Source organism: Spea bombifrons, chromosome 7 (genome assembly GCF_027358695.1).
Source record: "Spea bombifrons isolate aSpeBom1 chromosome 7, aSpeBom1.2.pri, whole genome shotgun sequence".
Lineage (NCBI taxonomy): Eukaryota > Metazoa > Chordata > Amphibia > Anura > Pelobatidae > Spea > Spea bombifrons.
In genome coordinates, this window is record NC_071093.1 from 30,445,634 (window position 1) to 30,466,599 (window position 20,966).

The 20,966-nt window shown below is 37.4% G+C and overlaps 4 protein-coding genes and 1 pseudogene across 4 annotated transcripts in view; 2 read left to right on the forward strand and 3 right to left on the reverse strand.

Moving 5' to 3' along the window:
* LOC128501354 (carboxypeptidase O-like) overlaps positions 1-20,966 on the forward strand; it is a 165,620-nt gene that overhangs the window by 102,975 nt on the left and 41,679 nt on the right. The window lies entirely within an intron of this gene.
* On the forward strand, positions 1,205-3,779 carry LOC128502207 (gamma-crystallin 1-like). The gene is made up of 3 exons (XM_053471969.1): positions 1,205-1,257; positions 2,504-2,765; positions 3,408-3,779. Exons 1-3 carry the CDS (start codon positions 1,205-1,207, stop codon positions 3,681-3,683), a joined length of 591 nt encoding a protein of 196 aa, XP_053327944.1. The 3' UTR covers positions 3,684-3,779.
* LOC128501371 (gamma-crystallin 1-like) lies at positions 6,055-8,674 on the reverse strand. The gene is made up of 3 exons (XM_053470810.1): positions 8,627-8,674; positions 7,380-7,622; positions 6,055-6,434 (listed from the first exon to the last, which is right to left on the reverse strand). The coding sequence occupies exons 1-3, from the start codon at positions 8,633-8,635 to the stop codon at positions 6,159-6,161; spliced, it is 528 nt and encodes a 175-aa protein (XP_053326785.1). The 5' UTR covers positions 8,636-8,674; the 3' UTR covers positions 6,055-6,158.
* On the reverse strand, positions 13,474-15,016 carry LOC128501368 (gamma-crystallin 1-like). The gene is made up of 3 exons (XM_053470808.1): positions 14,934-15,016; positions 14,049-14,291; positions 13,474-13,791 (listed from the first exon to the last, which is right to left on the reverse strand). The coding sequence occupies exons 1-3, from the start codon at positions 14,940-14,942 to the stop codon at positions 13,516-13,518; spliced, it is 528 nt and encodes a 175-aa protein (XP_053326783.1). The 5' UTR covers positions 14,943-15,016; the 3' UTR covers positions 13,474-13,515.
* Positions 18,389-20,058, reverse strand: LOC128502208 (gamma-crystallin 1-like; annotated as a pseudogene).

Below are 20,966 nucleotides of genomic sequence, written 5' to 3' on the forward strand. Positions count from 1 at the left end.
AGCAGTGAGTGGGGACAATCTGAATAAGCTACTGTCATACTGGTTGTGGGTCTCAAAGGAAAGAAGATATAACGGCAGTCTCCATGGCAGGGGATGGAGACAAATGTTTTTATGTCAGCTATTTTCACCTTCCTAGTATTCTCTGTTTTGAATTACTTTGCTCTGTTATGATCTATCTTTTGTGACGTTCTTCATTAAAATAAATAATCTTCCAGGTGCACGTTGCACCATGCCACATGCTTTCTATGTTTAAGTTCCCTCACTGTATTAACCTCCACCACTTCTGCTAGAAGCATATTCCAGTTACCTACGACTCTTTCATTGCATCTAATCATCTGACCTAGTTTTGGACCAGTGGTCTGGAGTGGTGCAGCACTGTTGTAGACAATGATCTCATGTCCTAGTATCTGTCCTCCCGTGAAATATACATTATTCATGTACTTTCTGCCTTTCCTTTATGTATTAAAATGTTTCTGACTCCTCCTTATCATCATCATCTCTCGCTCTCTTTTCTACCTCCTAAGCTATGCATGTTGAGATGAGTTAATTGTATGTCCCTGATGATTTTTATAATGCAGGCCTTTCATAATTTTAGTAGTTCCTCTCTGAACTCTCTCTAGAATATCTACATTTTTCAGGAAATGGGGTCTTCAGAACACAATACTCTATGTGAGGTCTGACCAGAGATCTGTAACGTGACTTAACCCCTTAAAGACAATGGGCGGTCCCTAAACCCATTGAAAACAATGCATTTTGAGCCCGTACATGTACGGGCTTTGTCATTAAGGGGGGTTAATAACCTTCTACCTATTAAGTGCTCTAGCTATACAACCTACTACTGGTGGCACTGACCACTGTTTTGTTGCATTGCTCCAACAGTAAATCTATCCTAAGAATAATCAGGGTACATTAACAATTTCTTACGGTTTATATATTCAGGTTGACTATAGAGTTAAAAATCTGAACTATTCAGGGGATCTATCCTTAACAAACCCAAAGAAGAGAATGAGTGAGTTGAGTGAGTCTATTCTAGATGAGACATGAGATTAGGTCTGTATCTCTGCACTCTTCTTTGAACTCTTCATCATTATGAGCACAGAATAGTTGGGCCCAGGGGATCCAAGTTAAACCATAAAAATTAGAAATCAGTCCAAAAAGCTTTTTTTCAACCTGCATAAATTCAACTCCCCTGCCATCAAGCATAATGGAAGTTAAGAGAGATTTTTGCAAGTACAAATGTGAATTGAGAACAGTGACGTTTGTCAAACGCCAGTGAAGGTAGTAAATCTGACCAATCTTAGGACTTCTGCAATAAGTATGTTCAAACAATAGTCTTTCGGGTAGCACTTAAATAACACATTTTCATGTCATTGTCAGGATGTTTTGCAAAGCAAAGACTTGCAGTTCATCGTAAGCATGCATTAACAATAGAACATAAACCACAACAGGTTCAAACACAAAAAAAGAATGAAAGAGCAACACTTTCGCCTTAGTGGACAAGAAAAAAAGGTCCTATTATGAAGTATGCAGTCATCAGCACTAAGAGACATATATAATGGATTCTTCTCTGTGTTCAACCAACTAGATATTCAATATGGCAAAGGTAAGGACAATCATTTTAAGTTATTTAATATGTATCATGAGCAGACTACTGTGAAGGTAAGTGTCTACTAACCTTACTTTAAACATTAATCTGCATAACTGAATCCACTTAAAAGGACTTTAAGCAGGCTGCTGAAAATACTACACACAATGATTAAAAAAATATTTGGTATTGTTACACTTTTTATTTATTGTGCATTTTATATTCCTGTGAAAAAGACAAATGATTGTGACAAACTCGGTAAGTTCAAGTTAGGATAAGTTTCACAAAAGGCCTATTATTAGATAACTTTGAAAACAGGCATGTATTTCAGCCTGGTATAAAAGCCCAGCCAAAAGTTCCAGTAAAATGGTCATCCAAAAATTACGGCCCGTAGACCTGATCAGAAGCAGAACACACATACAAAAAATAAAAATATATAATTTGGTCTCATCCGCACATGCTTTACGATCTCAAACCTTACTTGGTTCTTGGTCTTGAATTATCTTCTTTATAACCTTTTGCTTTTAAAAGTCATCATTGTATAAACCCCTATAACATCTTCTGAAAGGAAACTCTGCTTATTAAAAAATAATTCAGGGAGAAAATACTTTCTAACATCTAAGACTATCATTTTTGGAAGATTTCTGTCTAAGGTCCCTTGACATATACCTTGGGTAAGCTGGCTTGTGGAAGTAGTCCAAATACTCAAAGCAGGGCTGATTTAAGTTCAGAAAGGAAGCCAGGTGCCAAAAAAAACATGTGTGTGAGTGCGTGTGTAAATTGCATGGGAGCAGTAATAATCAGTTTCATTGACATATAATGTATATGAGTTGCAAGATCAATATTTAAAAAGAAGGCCATAGATAAAATTTTCGGAACTAAAATCACATAATAACCGGTTATTTAAATCGATAATAGATTTACTGTTGTTTTGCAGATCATCTTTTATGAGGACAAGAACTTCCAGGGCCGCTCATATGAATGCTGCTCTGACAATCCAGACCTTCATTCCTATTTCAGCCGCTGCAACTCAGTTAGAGTTGAAAATGGAAATTGGATACTTTATGAACGAACCAACTACACCGGTCACCAATATTTCTTGAGGAGAGGAGAGTATCCTGATTTACAGAAATGGAAGGGTTTTAATGGCTTCATCCGATCATGCAGGTTGACTCCCCAAGTAAGTCGCATTATAAAACCATAAGAATAAACCACCTATGCATGAACGTTATAAGCACATTGTGATTGGTTACAAAAAGGTTCATCTGTAATAGGATCTCAGATGTCTCCTATGTAGCGGTAGCCATACATGATAAAAACATGGATAAAAGTATCACATTATCCAGTATATATTCACTGATAATAATAATAAAAAAAGTTTTTTTCACATGAATCAATTTTATCCCTGAAGAAACATTTATAGCTGTGCTCCATTCAGGCATAACAATTAATCCAATTGTTACCCTAGAAAAAAATTGGTGTTTTGCATACGAACATAGCTAAGAATCCCACAGAAGCAAATGTTACTATACATTTAAGAAATATTGAAACAGTACCCTCCATTTCCTTTCCTCCTTTTAGATGCTAGAATCATTATATTGATATGAATGTCTATATACCAGAAATATGTCCAAAAGCACCTCAATATCTTAAACTTTTGACAGAAATTCGGTCCAGTAAGATCCTCATGAGTAGAGAGAAAAGACACAGCTTTTTTTTCATCAATGAAGTGGGTTGAATAGCTAAAATAGAAGAAAATGTCAGAGTTTTACAGTAGTAAGTTCAGCTTTAAACTAAAACATGCATTACTAATATATTAAAGCACCAGGGTCCATTCAGGATGAAGATCTATGAAAGAGAAGATTTCAGAGGTCAAATGATGGAGTTTACAGAAGATTGTTCTAATGTTTATGAGCAATTCCGTTACCATGACATCCACTCCTGCCACATCCTTGATGGTTATTGGATGTTCTATGAAGAGCCCGACTACAAAGGACATCAGTATTATTTGAAACATGGAGAATACCGAAGATACAGTGACTGGGGTGCCAAAGATGCCAGAGTTGGCTCTTTTAAACAGATTCAGTATTTACAATAACCTATGCAAAATACATGTAACTTAATAAAACTATGGTAATCTGGTTTTGTATTAATGGTCGTTTAGTAAAAATAAAAAATATCTTGTTACCAGTTACATTGATTATGAGTTAATGTTACATCAATTATTATGTTAGACTTAATAAATTGATGATTGAAACAACATTTGAAATGCGTGTACTAAAGTAATACAATATTCTAACTAACATAGACTATATGGATAATCTGTAACTTGTCAGAACTAAAAGAGAAGATGTTATATTAAAGATAAAACTTTAATTAACATTGACAACTGTCTGTCATGAGGGCCATTATTGTTCTGCAGAATCACCTCCACATGAGTTTGCCCACGATCAGTTGTTTGCTGTGCAGGAGATGTGTTTGGATCAAACAAAAGATACTTGATATTCTTGCAGGAAAAACAATAAAGGAAGCAGCATCAAGTGTATATCTCCCGATTTGAGACTCCCACATCCCTGCCGCTACACGGGAGATCAGGCTGTCGTTTGACAGCCTGGACTCCCCCCTGTCAGCAGAATCCAGAAGCCTGATCTCCTGTAGCTTCCGGTGCGAATGCCAGAAAACTGTTACAGTTGTAAATGCCTGATCGCGCGATCGGACATTCCCTTCCAGGTTGCGTCACTGCTGGATGTAAATTGTGATATTAGCTGAAGGCTGGGTACAACATCTACACAATAACTACAACTAGGGTGTGTACCATTTATTGCTCCATACAAACATACAATAGGTCATACCATGTGGTCTGGTCATGCTCCAGTTTGAAATCCCAAAGCATTTTTCTGCAAAAGGAGAGAACATGAGAAATGCATCATTAACCCTTAAATGATCCAATTATATTTTTTAGCATGGAGACCAATTTAAGACTAATATTAAATAAATTACACCCCAGAAATACCCATTCTAACAGTTTATACTACAGGAAAGGAAAAAATAAACAGATTTAAGCTCATATATTCTGTGAAGCAAGGGTGTATGTATATCATTTGTTGAATGACTGCCTCCTCTGTCCATGAGATTTTCTATAACAGGTCCACACAAAAAAAGTCTCTATAAAAACATGAACAATTGTTTCAACCTTTAACTAAACTTGAACTATCATGAATACCATTAAAGTTGTACAATTATTAATTATTTTATATTCACCACAAGCTCTCTGCAAGCCACCATCTTGAGCCATACTCCTTGCGAGATAAAAATGATTTCCTAAAAAACATTGGCCCTCTGCACAGCACCATCTTGAGCCAGGTTTCTTGCAAGAAATTATTCAACCTCATTTGGACTGCTTTGGAAGATCTGCAAGCAAGTTTGCTAATTCATATTTTGTCTTATTATGCATGTTTTTCTCTAAATGTACCAAATATGTATTTTTCTTTTTTTCAAATGCATATTCCCTTCCTTCCGATCCCCTCTTCATCTAGCCTATAACTCTCTTAGTCATCTCTCTCTTTCCTCTCTTCTAGCTTTCCTGAAACATTGCAAGCTCTCTGCAAGTAACCCACCCTCCTACCCATCTATCCATCTTATTTATACATACTATTTTGCATCCTGACACCACGTAACCCTAATGACTGCTACAAGAGAGCTAATGTTCCCTCTTTTCACCCCTCATTTTGTTTCAGTTACCTGTATATAGAAAGTCTTTTACCAGCTAAGTTGGTCATTCATGCCACATTTAATTTACTTGATATCTTTGTGAAAGCAGTTTTAGGACTTTATACCAACCTGACTGCCAAACTACTTTATTTAAGATTTTAATTGAATTGCTTATCGTTTCAAGGCTACACCTATCACCTTTGATTATTATTCTGAACCTAGAACCTTTGTTTATCCCTGAAAGGGGTACTAGCTGGTGTATGAAAATATAAGCCTAATTTAACAATTATATTATTTTAGCCCTGACAAACCCCTTTATTGGTTTACCAACATTATACCCCATATTGAAAAATTATGCGAGACTATCCTAATATAGTACATTCAAAATGCAAGTACTCCCTTTTAGTATTCCAGTTTCCGAGGTAAGGAAAATACAGATATCACGCCTTAGTTTTATAGGTTACCAAATGTGTGAATTATAAAAATCATTTTATGTGTATGTGACAGTGTGTGCATATATATATATATATATATATATATATATATATAAAAATATATATATAAATTACTTGTATAAAAATATTTTTTTTTCTTTTTGAAAATGCCTGTCTTGCTCTGGTATATAATTAGCCATCAATAGGTAAAACAAAAAAGGTTAAAACAGTTTACAAATCTCTCTCCCTACCCACACCTTTAACCACCATTAAGTGTTCTTTGCCTGTATGATAGGCTAAGTAAAGAAATAAACAAAATGTGCATTGTATTTATATTCTTTTTATTTGAGTAACTTAACCGTAATGCAATAATAACATATTTGAAAATATGCCATAAACAAAAATGAAGTTTTGTGGCATGAACTTTTTTAGTATAAATCTATGGCTCTTCTGAAAGAGCCAACACGACTGTTTATCGCACCCCAGTCTGTGTATCTTCTGTACTCTCCAGGTTTCAGGTAATACTGACGTCCTCTGTAGTTGGGTTCTTCATAGAAGATCCAGTATCCCTCAAGCACATTGCAGGAGTGGACATCATGATAATTGAATTGCTCATACACATATGGACAGTCTTCAGTAAACTCCATCGTTTGACCTCTGAAGTCCTCTCTCTCATAGATTCGCAACCTGTAAGAGCCTCTGTGCTGTAATTGTTTTAAAATAAAGTATTATACTGGTTTGAATGTTTTTTTCAGTAGTTTGACAATAGTTCTAATTTTAAGTACTCAATACAAAAAAATGTATGTACCACATTACAAAATATTTATTAAAAATATAGTTAAACAAATATAGTTTATATATCTTATATATATATATATATATACACTATATGGACAAAAGTATTGGGACACCAACAGGGGCTTTGATGACATCACATTCTAAATACATAGACATTAATATGTAGTTGGTCCCTTTTTGCAGCTATAACAGCTTCCACTCTTCTTAGAAGGCATTCCACAAGATTTTGGAGTGTTTCTATGGGAATTGTTGGGAATGAGGTTAGGCACTGACGGACGAGAAGGCCTGGCTCGCAATCTTCCTTTAATTTCATCCAAAAGGTGTTCGATGGGGTTGAGGTGTTGTGTGGGCCAGTGAAGTTCTTCCACACTAAATTCATCCAACCATGTCTTTATGGACCTTGTTTTGTGCACCACTATATTGGGCTACGTCCAGTGAAGGCAAATCTTAATGCTTCAGTATACCAAGAAAATTTGGAGAATGCCATGCTTCCAACTTCCAACTGAAAAAACAATATGGGAAAGGCCTTTTCTATTCCAGCATGACTGTGCCCTGGTGCACAAAGCAAGGCCCAGAAAGACATGGTTGGATGAGTTTGGTGTGGTAGAACTTGGCTGGCCAGCACAGAGCCCTGACCTCAACCCCAGGGTGGTTGGAGATTGTGAGCCAGACCTTCTCGTCCAACATCAGTGCCTGACTTCACAAATGCTCTACTGGATGACTGGGCAAAAATTAATGTCTATGTTTTTAGAATACAGTGTCACCAAAGTCCCTGTTGGTGTAATAGTCAGGTGCCCCAGTACTTTTGCACATGCACATTAGGTTTTCGTGACTTTAAGAGACTGACTTACTTGGGGGGTTAAGCGGCAGGATCTAATTGAGTCATTGAATCCCATCCATTGCTGAAAGTCTGGGTATTCTCCTCTTTTTAAAAAGTACTGGTGTCCTTTGTAATTGGGAAATTCATACAGCATCCAGTTTCCATTCTCCACTCGAATTGAATTGCAGCGACTAAAGTATGAGTGCAGATCAGAACAATCAGAACTGCACTCATAAGAGCGGCCCTGGAAGTTCTTGTCCTCGTAGAAGATGATCTGCAACAACAACAAAGCCATAGTTAAAAGCACAAAGGTTTAAAGAACAGACAATGTAAGTATATAAAAATAAGTCTGGCGCATACTTTGGAACATGGTGTTAGGAACCAGTGGCATGTCTATATTGATTGTTATTGTGAAAGACTACTTTTCAAATTTTGTACTGGAATATACTTTATACATAATCCTAAACATTTTTCATTCTTCAATGTCATCTATAGAGATCACATTATAATATAGAGTCCATTACCATTTAAACTCATGAGCTACAAATTACAAAAGTGTACTTCTGAACAATCAGTAAAGGAAATATCAAATTATTTCAATATCGTGGAAGCTCTCTCCACCAACTCAGCAATCTAGGCAGCTGCCTATGGCTGGTCAGGTCTGAAATAACTGCGCAGTACATTGAGCAATTGCTTTAGGGCCCCTGGCGTTCTGAGGTGGTCCTGCTGCTATTACGCAGGGCCTGGCGCTCTCACGGGTCCATACGTCTCCCATGAAGCAGTGATCAAATTGGGCCCTATAACAAGTGGCAATCATCGTCACTGATACTGTGTGCTGAAAAGTGATGTCATTTCTGGGTGCGCAGCACAGTGAGGGAGCTACAGGCCACCAGAAACAAATAGGAGGGTGGAACATGCAGTACTGTGTGTATGTAGATATGAGTATCTATATATACATATATTTGTGTATGTGTGTGTATATGTGTGTGTGTTCTGTATATTGAGTGTGTGTGTATGGAGGATCAGAATAAAAATTAGAAATAACCTGCAAACTGTTGAAGGCAGACAAGCAACATAAAAAAGGGAGAGAAGATTGAGGGATATCAGCAAGCGAAGTGAAAAAATGAATAGGGCAAAATAAATTGTGAACGAGAGAGGGAAGAATAGAGCAGAAGGAAGACTACATGAGGTAGAAAGCAGAGGAAAAGGAGAAAAAATGACTTCAGCTGGGGCTGAACTATGTTTTGGGTAAATATCATTTTTATCATACACCATTACCTTTCCCATTTTGTCTTGGTTATGCTGAAGAGTCTATCTCTCAGTGGTGTCCCTGTGATTTATAACTAGCCTTTTATAGTTTGTACCTGTTGTGCCCTGTATGCATTAGGTATAGTGTTCTTTTTTCTGTCCAGTAAGGAGAATGAATAGGTATTTTCACTTTATGGTGGAGGTCATTGCAACTTTGTACAGAACTATTGTCTGCTTTTTTGTTGTTTTTTTTGTGTGCGTGTGTGCTTAGTCTAGAAGTTTTGTTGATGAATGAAAGCATCTGCTGAATATTGTGAATTTATTATCCTATGTAGTAAGAGAGAGCGCAGACATTTAGTTTAAAGACATGTTCAAGTTTAAAAAAATAATATTTTAATAAATCATGAATAAATGGATATTATTGTTTTACATGATCAATATTTTATAATTAACTTGAGGTGTGTAGTGAACCAAAAACAGAGTTTAGTGGTAAGCAGAGCTTTTTTAAGCCATATTTATATATGTAAGACATTATTTTTTTCTGTCTCTCTCCAGCTCCCGATCACAATGAGAAAGAGAGAGGTAGAGGACAAAGACTGAGTCAGTGCCTACAAACTGGACTTTTTTTTTTTTTTACCAGTGACGTACCATTGGTTGTGAAGCGGGTTAATGTGAATGCTTGCCAGGGCCCCATACATGGATACTGGTGATAACCTCTGAAGAAAAAAAATATTCAGTTGCATAAACTGCCCTGTTCCCTAACCATACCTCTAAGTACATCAGCGAGAGGAGAAGAAAAAGGGATGCCGAGTGGTCGCATATGAAAAAGTTTTAAGCAACAGCTCGGCCCCCTTTGTCTCCTCTGCTTCCTACTGATGCCCTGACTGCAGTGGTGGGAGCTCGAAGCCTTGGTCGCGGTGCGGCGCTTCATGGTAAGCGCTGGAATATGACATCATATCTCCACGCTCAGCTGTGAAGCTGCACGCGCCGTGGCAAGACAGCAAGACAGCAAGACTGAGGCCTTGCGCTCCCACCACAGGGTAAGTGAACTGCAAGGGGGGGGGTAGATGGTAAGAAGGGGTGAGAGGGGATAGATTTTAAGAAGGGGAGGGGGTGGATAGTGAGAAGGGTAGATATTGAGTAGGGGAGGAGAGGGGGTAGATAGTGAGTAGGGGGAGGAGAGGGGATAGATAGTGAGTAGGGGGAGAGGAAGTAGATAGTGAGAAGGGTAGTAGAGGGGGTAGACAGTGAGTAGGGGGGTAGATAGTGAGAAGGGGGAAGAGATTGTGAGAAAGGGGGTTAGTAAGAATCTTGAAAGAAAGAGTGAGAATGAGTAAGCTAATGAATTAAGTAATGTGTGGATGAATTGTGTGAATGGGTGAGGGAATTAATGAGTTAATGTGTGAATGAATTGGATGAATGAGTGAGAGAATGACCCGCCCAAAAACTTGCGGGTGGTCTTGCTGGTGTTGCAGACCGGAGCGGGCGGTCAGAAACTGTACCTATGAGTCCCAGTAATCCTGCGTGCTGCTCCCTCACACCGTCTCTTCTCTTGTTCTGTCCAGGAACCCAACTGAGTCACGTGATGTGACGTCACTTCCCGTGACTCCGCTGTGTTCCTGGGCAGAACAAGAGAAGAGACTCTGTGAGGGAGCAATACGAAGGCCGCCTTGCGGGACTGCGCGGGAAATCTGCAGATCAGGTAAGGGGGTGGGCGTGATTGACCACATATGTGGCGGGAGCGAGATTAATCACATATGTGGTGGGAGCAGGCGGGATTGGACACACATGTTGCGGGAGAGGGCGGGAGTGGAACACACACATTGTGGGAGCGGGCGGTATTGGACACAAAATCAGCGGGAGCGGGCGGGATTAAAAAAACAGTCACGCGCACTCTACTATATAGTCATAAAATAATTATGACGTATTGCATTGCACCCACCCATCCAAGGGTGATCAACATTTTTAGTATTCGCTGTGATGACTTACTCTATTTGAGTGATTTTTGGTTCATGACTTATTTAATGCAAGCATAGTGTTCAAGGCCTTTAAGTTATGCAACCATGTTATAGTAACAATTCAGCCTTTATGTATTGTCAGAATACAGTCCTCCAAAAACTAACCTGAACTTGTTTAGTCACATTACACACTGAGCATAAATACACTTGAACATGCTTAGCTTCTTATAGGTACATAATACTTATTATACACCCTCCTTTTTTTTACTCTATGTGCAATGGGGTAATTAAGGAAATTGCCCTTGGAGGTGGTGAAGCCCACCTTTTCCAGCCTCCAATTTTTACAGGTTTTTTCTTTTACTCCATCTGTTTTGTTTTAATTTTATTTATGGCCCCTTTCCAGATGAGCATTCAAGGACATTGCTTAACAGTGCTGGGTGGCCCCTAAAATGTAAGTTTCAAACAAGTGTTCTTATAGGCATACCTGGGAACTCTCCGGGTTTGACTCAGAGATTGCCGGGTGAAGTACCGCTTCTCCGGGTCAAGACCTGAATCCTCTGAGTCGCGGGAGCGGGGTCTTAACACGCCCCACTTCCTGCCCATTTTTCCTTTAAATGGGGGTGTTTCCTGCTGCCCTCAGCGGGAACTCCCATTAACGTTAGCGGGACCACCCACCGACGTCAGCAAGACTTCCCACCGACGTGTGCAGTCCTGGCCGAGTCCCGCAAGGGAAGGCTCCGAGTAGCTGGAGCCCAGAAGTTCCCAGGTATGCTTATAAGTTGCATGCTTTGAATGCCAACGGGGTGTTTATTGATTTTATGTGGGTGCACTGAATGGATTACACCCATCAACCTAGGGGACTCAGTATGTAATTTTTATTGTGTTACATCCACTCCATACTTTAGAGCAGTGGAAGCAATTAGAGGGAGAGGCATGGGTGAGCTCTGTACCTACCTAGGTTGACTATATTTGAACCCCCTCATCCTATCCCATCCGATCCCAGGGGGCTTAGGATTTCTTCCCATATGATATTTTCTTATATATTAACCCAGACTGAGCATGGAATATAGGGTGAATGCAAATAAGATGGGTTCTGTACCTATGCAAGAGTTATTTCTTTAAATAACCATAGAGTGGATGATAGAGTCTAGTAGACATAGTTTTTATTATTATTAATATATTTTTTTTCATTTGCATTTTGTATTGATGTATTTATTTGCTAGGGGGGAAAAGGTTGATAACTCACATGTCACCCTTAAGGAAGCAAGGTAAAAATTACCTGTTGGAACTTACAACTACCTCTGAGGTCCTGAAAGCCTATGTGAATCTACATCTCTTTGTGTTGCCCTTGTTACATCCACATTCTTTACTATGATGATATAAAATACTGTGTTAAATTTGGTGTTTTCGCTCTCACACTCTCTCATACTGGACACTGGAAGTTCAACATGGCACCTCATGGCAAAGAACTCTCTGAAAATCTGAAATTGTTGCTCTACATAAAGATGGCCTAGGCTATAAGAAGACCCTGAAACTGAGCTGCAGCACGGTGGGCAAGACAATACAGTGGTTTTACAGGACCAGTTCCACTCAGAACAGGCCTCACCATGGTGGACCAAAGAAGTTGAGTGCACGTGCTCAGAGTCATATCCAGAGGTTGTCTTTGGGAAATAGATGTATGAGTGCTGCCAGCATTGCTGCAGAGGTTGAAGGGGTGGGGGGGTCAGCCTGTCAGTGCTCAGACCATATGCCGCACGCTGCATCAAATTGGTCTGCATGGCTGTCGTCCCAGAAGGAACCCTCTTCTACAGATGATGCACCAGAAAGCCCACAAATGGTTTGCTGAAGACAAGCAGACTAAGGACATGGATTACTGGAACCATGTCCTGTGGTCCGATGAGACCAAGATATACATAATTGCCAACATGTACTGTGACATACTGAAGCAGAGCATGATCCCCTCCCTTCTGAGACTGGGCCACAGGGCAGTATTCCTACATGATAACGACCCCAAACACACCTCCAAGACGACAACTGCCTTGCTAAAGAAGCTGAGGGTAAAGGTGATGGACTGGCCAAGCATGTCTCCAGACCTAAACCCTATTGAGCATCTGTGGGGCATCCTCAAACGGAAGGTGGGGGAGCGCAAGGTCTCTAACATCCACCAGCTCCGTAATGTCATCATGGAGGAGTGGAAGAGGACTCCAGTGGCAGCCTGTGAACTCCATGCCCAAGAGGGTTAAGGCAGTGCTGGAAAATAATGGTGGCCACACAAACTATTGACACTTTGGGCCCAATTTGGACATTTCCACTTAGGGGTGTACTCACTTTTGTTGCCAAGGTTTAGACATTAATGGCTGTTTGTTGAGGTATTTTTAAGGGAACAGCACATTTACACTGTTATACAGGCTGTACACTCACTACTTTACATTGTAGCAGAGTGTCATTTCTTCAGTGTTGTCACATGAAACAAAAATGTGAGGGGTGTACTCACTTTTGTGAGACACTGTATGTTCATGCAAGGTTAATACAAACATCTTAATGGTGATGCCTTCAAAGTACAGCTTTTCTGATGGAATATGAACATCATTTAAGTTTAAGGAAAATATTTCATGTTAAGCATGAGATGTTTTAGTGCATCTAAGTCAAAATTTTAATACAAAGATGAGGGTTTTGAGTTCCATTTTAAAAAGGTTAAACCTTATCGATTTGTGTGTTTTGTTTTCTACCAAAATAACTATTACTCTATATGCTTTGAAATTGTTACCATATTTAGTAAATAAAACCCACATTAATTAAAGTAAACAAAAAGATCAATACAATATGTACTACATTTAATATTTAGACCGTTTGTAATCTGCAATTAATATTTTTTAACCTGGACAAGAGAACCAAGAGTTAACAACACCATTTACAGGATCATCATTAAGTTTTTTATTTTGAAATGTTTACACATGGACCTCAATATAAATCCAGGACTCTTCTAAATGAACCGACCCTAGGACTGCTCGCACCCCATTCAGTGTATTTCCTATACTCTCCAGGTGTCAAATAATATTGACGGCCTTTATAGTTACGTTCTTCATAGAAAATCCATTGGCCTTCAGGAATGCTGCAAGAATTTATATCATTATGCTGGAACCGTTCATGGACATATGGGCAGTCTTCAGTGAATTCCATCATATGTCCACCAAAATTTTCCTTCTCGTATACTTTGATCCTGAAAGTGCCACGATGCTGTAAAATAAAACGTATAATAAATAAATAAAAATAATAAAACACTGAATATAATTTCCTTATGTGTTTTAAACTATTAAAACATAGTAAGACAATATACTTTTATTTTTATGCTGCTAGATATTTATGTAGAGTTGAAACTTTATTTTTACTCATTTGTATTTGTAATTTCACTCTTTCATTTTCATGTGATACATCTATAGCATATTACAATCCTACACATTTGTTTTTCTACAAATGGCAGAAAAGGATCCTACTTGAGGGGTCAAGCGGCAGGACCTGACTGAGTCGTTGAAACCCAACCACTGCTGGAATTCAGGGTAGTCCCCCTTTTTCAGAAAGTACTGGTGGCCCTTGTAGTTTGGGTGTTCATAGATCATCCAGTTTCCGTTTTGAACTCGAATAGAGTTGCATCGGCTGAAGTATGAGTGCAAATCAGTTGAGTCACAGTTGCACTCATAGGAGCGGCCCTGAAAGTTTTTGTCCTCGTAGAAGATGATCTGTTTTGACAAATAAAAATATTATATTTTAGTTTAGGTGACCATCAACTAACTAAAAGGTTGCAACATATATATTTTTTATCAAATCATTCACATAAAAAAGAATGTAACCTTGCTTTCTGTACCCCTCGCTCACATTATGCTCTACTACAGCTGATCAATTTTGTTATGATAAAAATCGTTTTAGAATTATGTGTTTGCTGTGTTAAAAACACACTATTTGCCAGCATGCACATAGCCCCCTTTTCCTAAAATGGCTGATTTTGTGTCTATAGACGTATTTAGTAACAGCATTGAGGATAAGAGAAAAAAGGGAATTATAATATGCTATACAGCAATTGTGTAAAAATATTTTGAAATGTTTTCAGGATATAACAATTCATATTTCTTACAGTTGTTTTCACTCTAACTAGCATAAAATCTACCAAGATAAGTTGGGAACTTTGACACTTAAGTATCATCGTGAAGTTAAATACTTTTTAGGACTACTTCTGAATACTTTTTAAATTTAAACTGCTTATAGATTGCAAAATATTTTACCTGTGCAAAATGTCACTTTCCAGCAATTGCATTATCTATACATTTTGTAGCTATTTAATATTTAACGTTTAACGAGCCTCAATACTGTTTACTTTCACCTACCTTCCCCATGATGGATGGTTTTCGCAAATTGGCCTCAGTGCCGCAGTAGAGACTATGTGTTCCTATTTAAATACACTGCTTCAAAGGCAGGATTTGCATGCATTACTGACTTTCAACATACTCTGTCCCTTACATTTGTATTGTTCTTTTCAGTTCGTATTGTTTTGTACCATTGTTATATTAGCTTCTGGCAGCATCTCTGAAAAATACTTTTTACTACCTTTTGTGTAAATCCTTTCATTCCAAAAGTTCAAACGTGTGCACTGTAAACTTGATTGCTGTTGTTTTTTAGCATTACAATAAGTATGAATTTTGCTGGTTGCTATTAAAACCTTTCTGTTGTACTAAAATGTGAATAAGCATGCATTGTAAAAACAGCTGTGGGTCACATGAGGCTGTAAACCATAAAAGGGCTTATTTAATTACATTGTCTTAGTCTGGACAAATTCAAAGCATTACTTAAAATGATGCACATATATTATATTTTGCAGTTCAGTACATTAAATAAACTATTATAATGGAATAAGTCCCAAGCTTCCAAGTTTTCATATTACAGTCCTAAAATTTAGGCACTCTTCTTGGCTAATGTGCAGTTGCTCCACTGTCTCCGATGACTTTCCAACTACCTGTTTATAGAAATCAAAATGTACAATCTAGAAGTAATTTTAAGAAAATGATTTGATTTAACAAGACTGAACACAAAGAGGGAAAAGAACACATGACTTGGGCACGTTATATTCCATGCAACTTGACCAATCATCCTTTTAATAAAGACACCGGAGACATGAGGTCGTTGGAAAGTGCTCTATTACTGTGACGAACTATAATAGAGCAAAATAAATGATTACACATGCAAATAAACATGTTCATGCAAAACAAGAATTTCCCAAAACTGGAAAGCGACAGTCAGGGTGTAATATTATCATTCCCCCTTGTAGAGCAACAAAGCGAGAAATAGCCTTGTTAACATTAATGCAAGCTCTATTAATCCCAGCCAACGATCTCGCTCCCCTCCAAAACAACATAGGAGTGATCTAAGATAATAACTCCAGGCATCAAAGCCTGAAAATGGATGAGATCACATTAGATATCCTTTTTTAGGTACCTTAAAGGTACAGAACATAAATATTTTCCATCCTTATGTTATTTTATTTACCTTTTTTAGTCTCTTAATTATTTTGTTATATTATTATTTTTTTACATTTTTATTCTTTTATCTCTTTTTTTTTTATATTGGATGAGCGTGAATAAAATACTTAAAATGTGCAGATTCCCAGTGCCCAATCCTCCTAATAACCGACTCCTCTATGCCCCATCTAGCTGCCTGCGTAGCTGCTTGAATTCGAAAAGAATGGGAGCAATATTCAGTGGTTTAAGTCACACGTATCTCTCAAAACAAAGCAGCGGGCAAAGGTCGCTGCCCACAAAATGCGCCAGACGGCTTGGAATTACTCTTAAGAGCAGGAAATCCTGACTTATGGACATGTCACTGCAATACAAGCCTGTCGTGCAAGAACTACTCAGACAAACCAACTCAGAAATCCTGAATGCTCAACGCTGAAACAATTTAATGTCCTTTTTAAGAATAGGTGCCCAAACTTGCACTGCTTATTTAAGGTGGGTTTCTAACATTGACTACACAAGGGCAAGATTATATTCACCTTTTGTGAATCTATACCTCCTTTTATATATGCCAATAAATGCCTTTGCAGCAGCTACCTGATATTGAACACTGTTCCTAAGTTTATTGTTTCCAATTATAATTAAGTCCTTTTTATTTAATGATTTCCCTAGCATAACTCAATTTAAGGTATAATTTACACATTTATTTCATTTTACAAAATGCGTAACTAACCTGTCCCTTGGCAGCCAAGTGCTCCAAATCTCCTCGCAGCGAAGTAACATCTACTTTAGACTGTTTTGCCTTACCTAATTGTGTGTCATCTGCAAGCACAGCCACATAGATGTCAATACCCACGGCAAGATCTTTAATAAACAGTGGACCTAGGACAAAAACCACATTGGTCTAAACTTCTTTTTTTTGTATATGTTACCCAAGGGTATTTCTTATAAGTATACTTCAATAATGGCGATAATTACAAGATACAGCACTAGTGTGACTCTCTATAGCCTAGTTAACCCAGTGTTTAATTATAGAAACAATTAGTCCAATAAAGAAAAGGGAACAATATGTGTCTAAAAAAACAAATTTAATGGTAAGATGGTAGTTTTTTTTGTATTCTTGTGTTTTATCCATACTATTTTTTTATATATTTATAATAAAATAATGATTTAAATATCTATATGTTTTAGCGCTATCTTTCTTTAGTCTAACTTTTGTCTATACTTCAATAATGTTAGTTTGAAAATAACATTGATCTCTAAGGATGCATTTTTTTTTAAGAATGCATTTTTGACGTTATTGAAGTTGAATCTACTGAAGCTGGCCATCCTAAAATAAAGTGTTTTGATGAAGCCTCTACTTTCCATTAATTAATCTTCTTTTCACCATATTATGGTAGCTGTTCCCGAAATACTTCTTCAAAAAAAGGTATTTGTTTTTAGTTATAACCAGAAACAGGTTGCCATTCTAGTTGGTGTAGGCACTGATTGTGGCATCAAGCAGTCATTTAACAGATTCAACATTTTGCTCACTTTTGCTGAACTGCTTGTTCCAGTATTCCAATGTCAATGTTTGGGTAATTGTAAGAAATCATTGTCATGTTTTTTATTATTTTCTATACATGTACACACTTTAGACCTGAATGTAACCTGAGTGCTAGGAACATGTGTTCTCAATCAGGTGACATGGATCTTAGAGGGTCTTCTGTAGAATGCCATGGTATTATACGACTGATCCAATAGGATTCCTAAAATTCACATATTGCCCATATATAGTAAGAACTTATACCCTAACTGTGAATGTAAAGGGGTATAAAAACTAATGCTAAGAAGGGGGACATCTCTTTCTTTCTTTCTTTCTTTCTTTCTTTCTTTCTTTCTTTCTTTCTTTCTTTCTTTCTTTCTCCTTCATCTTGTTAAGAATACAGAGCCTATAGTACCTATGACCAGCATCTGTCTTGAATTAGTTCTGTATGCATACTACTTTGTTCTAGCAAAGAAACATATTTAAGGAGACTTAAAAGCTAGCGTCTAACAGTCCCTCACATTAATACAGAGCTCTCAGGTTATAGCAGCAGTGGAGCAGCTCCTACTAAACAAGTAAGTCCACTACAGGATGGGGGCCTCAGGGTCCCCTACCACTCTGGGACACTGGAGCAGTTGCCCCATGTGCCCTTTGGTTAATCCAGCCCTTGCAATAACAATTCTCACACCTTCACATGGGGTGACTGTTATCTATATGGTTTATACTTATAATTCTATACTTAAAATGTATCGCCCCATTAATAATGTGTAGGTAGACCATCAGGAAACAATGCACATCAAAACAAATATGAAGCTTTAAATGATTTATTGATTTACATTTATTGATCGTTTATTGATTGTCAAATAGCTAAATATAGTGTAGCACAGAATTTAGTAGAATTCCTGGACACGTCTAAAGGAGCCTACTCTGGAATTAGGAGCCCCCCAGTCGTTGAATCTCCTGTACTCTCCAGGTCTCAGGTAATACTGACGTCCTCTGTAGTTTGGCTCTTCATAGAAGATCCAGTGGCCTTCCAGGACATTACAAGAGCAAACATCATGGTATCTAAATTCTTCATGAACATGGGGGCAATCTTCGGTGAACTCCAACATGGCTCCATTGAAGTCTTCCTTCTCATAGATTCTGATTCTAAATGTTCCACGGTGCTGAAAAACAAAGAATGCAAATTAACAGGTATGTAGTATGTAAAGTAAAAAAATTATTGAATTCAGTCTGTTTCTGCTATTTTGTTTTTAATTTTTGTTCTTGTACCTCAAATAGCATTACTACTGCAGTTGTTCAACCTTAGAAGAAAACCTTGTTCTGCCTGCTTTCTGTCTAGATTATATGGATAAATGGAGGAGCAGTATTGGAGCAAAGCATACAGGCATAAGAATGGGAGACAACATCAATAGACAAGTGGTATAAAGAAAAATATGAAACAGATGAGTAGTGAGTGTGAGTGACAAGTAGAGGAGGTGGTTGACAATCTGTTTCTAAAAACATTATACAGAAAGAACAGCAGCATCAACACGTGCAGCCTATTTAATTACAGAAGAAGGGCTTTCTTTTCAGATAGTCGGTGTTATAGAAATTAACTTTTAATAACTCAGTATCGAAAAAAAAACAGGAAAGAATGGATGTGTAGCAAGAGAGTATTCATAGTATAAGAGTAGGGATAAAACAAACGAGGGGACACAGATAGGAGGACATTGTTAAAAAGAATATGTATTAAAGGTAAACTCTGTGTTGGGTAAAACATTGGTGCAAAAAAAAAAAGTAAAAGAAAGAAAAACTAACTTGTGGAATTATACGACAAGATCTGATAGAGTCATTATGACTTGTCCAGTGGGAAAAATCAGGGTATTCTCCCCTCTTTAGGAAGTACTGGTTGCCCCTGTAATTGGGATGTTCATAAAGCATCCAATTTCCATTTTCTACTCGGATGGAGTTGCAGCGACTGAAGTATGAATTCAGTTCAGAACAGTCAGAGCTGCATTCATAGGAGCGACCTTGGAAGTTCCTATCCTCGTAGAAGATGATCTAAAAGAGAATAAAGTTTATGTAAACAACTAACACATAAAATCTATTAAAATAAAATGGGGAGTTATCACAATGTGGGACTGCAGCTTCCCTTCGAATATACAGTGATTTCTTGATCCAAGAAAATGCTTTAAAAAAGTCATCAAGTACAAAACAGTTTTGCGCCCCTTTGCAGGTGCCATGGGTTTATGAACTCCTCACCCATCTGGAACACAAAAAGTGTTTTGTATAAAAAAATTCTGGTACAAAGTTTGAAATGTGGTCTTATCACTTTAAAATGTGAGATGGAGGCATAATAAACATTGTTTAGGGGGAAAAAAGCACTGTCAATCATTATCGTATACAGATAAATATAAGACTACTTAGTACAAAAGCAAGTTGATGCTACCATGTAAAACTATTAGGTGTACACTGCCTTCAACTTACCTTTCCCATGGCGGTCTATTGATGAGATTTGAAACTAAAGTGCAACTAATGGGAAACCCATCTTCCTTATATAGTGATTTTCAAACTAAAGCTAAACCTACAGAATTTCCATGATAATGCATTGTGTATGGTTCATTGAAGAAACTGTGTGGTCTGCTATTTGAATGTAGGGTTTAGTCTTCTGCTGACAAGGTTTATTTCCTGAATTCAATGTATTGAACCTGTCAGCCAAGCCAATTTTACATGAGAGGGAGCATACAGCACGCCAAAAGAAAATGCATTTGTAACACTGGATGACTTTTTATAAAATCCTTTTTTTTATTCTGCTTAGTTCAAATCATATTTATCTTGAGTAAGCTGATTTATGACACACAAGGTACATGACTGTATGGTGACTCAAAATGTATAATTTCAATTATATATGATTTTAAGGAATCAATTTGAAGGAAAAACCAATGCGTTAAAAAATCTTTATTCACCCGTGATTCCTTTTCCATGTTTAGTGTCCCCACACAAGTTATATATTTTGGTTTTTTTCAAGGACAAATGGTCTTTCTCTTTTTTTGGTATAAATGAAAATTAAAAAACAGCAAAAAAAAAAGAAATAAAAACAATTGTGCAATTTTACTTAGATTTTTTTTCCATATGTTAGGTCTCATTAATAAAAAATAACCCTGATTTATGTTCAGTAACATCCCCTGAGTAGAATAATACCACACATGAATAGGTGTTCTTATACTATAAAAGAGCAAAAAGCTCCATTACTTGCTACACTATTTTAAATTATTTTTTAAAGGGATTTTTTTCTTTATTTTTGTCATATACAGTATGTTCATCACAATCAGCCAACACCAAATGTACACAAGATAATATATGCTGAAATGACATCTTACAGAAATGTACATATTATGAACATA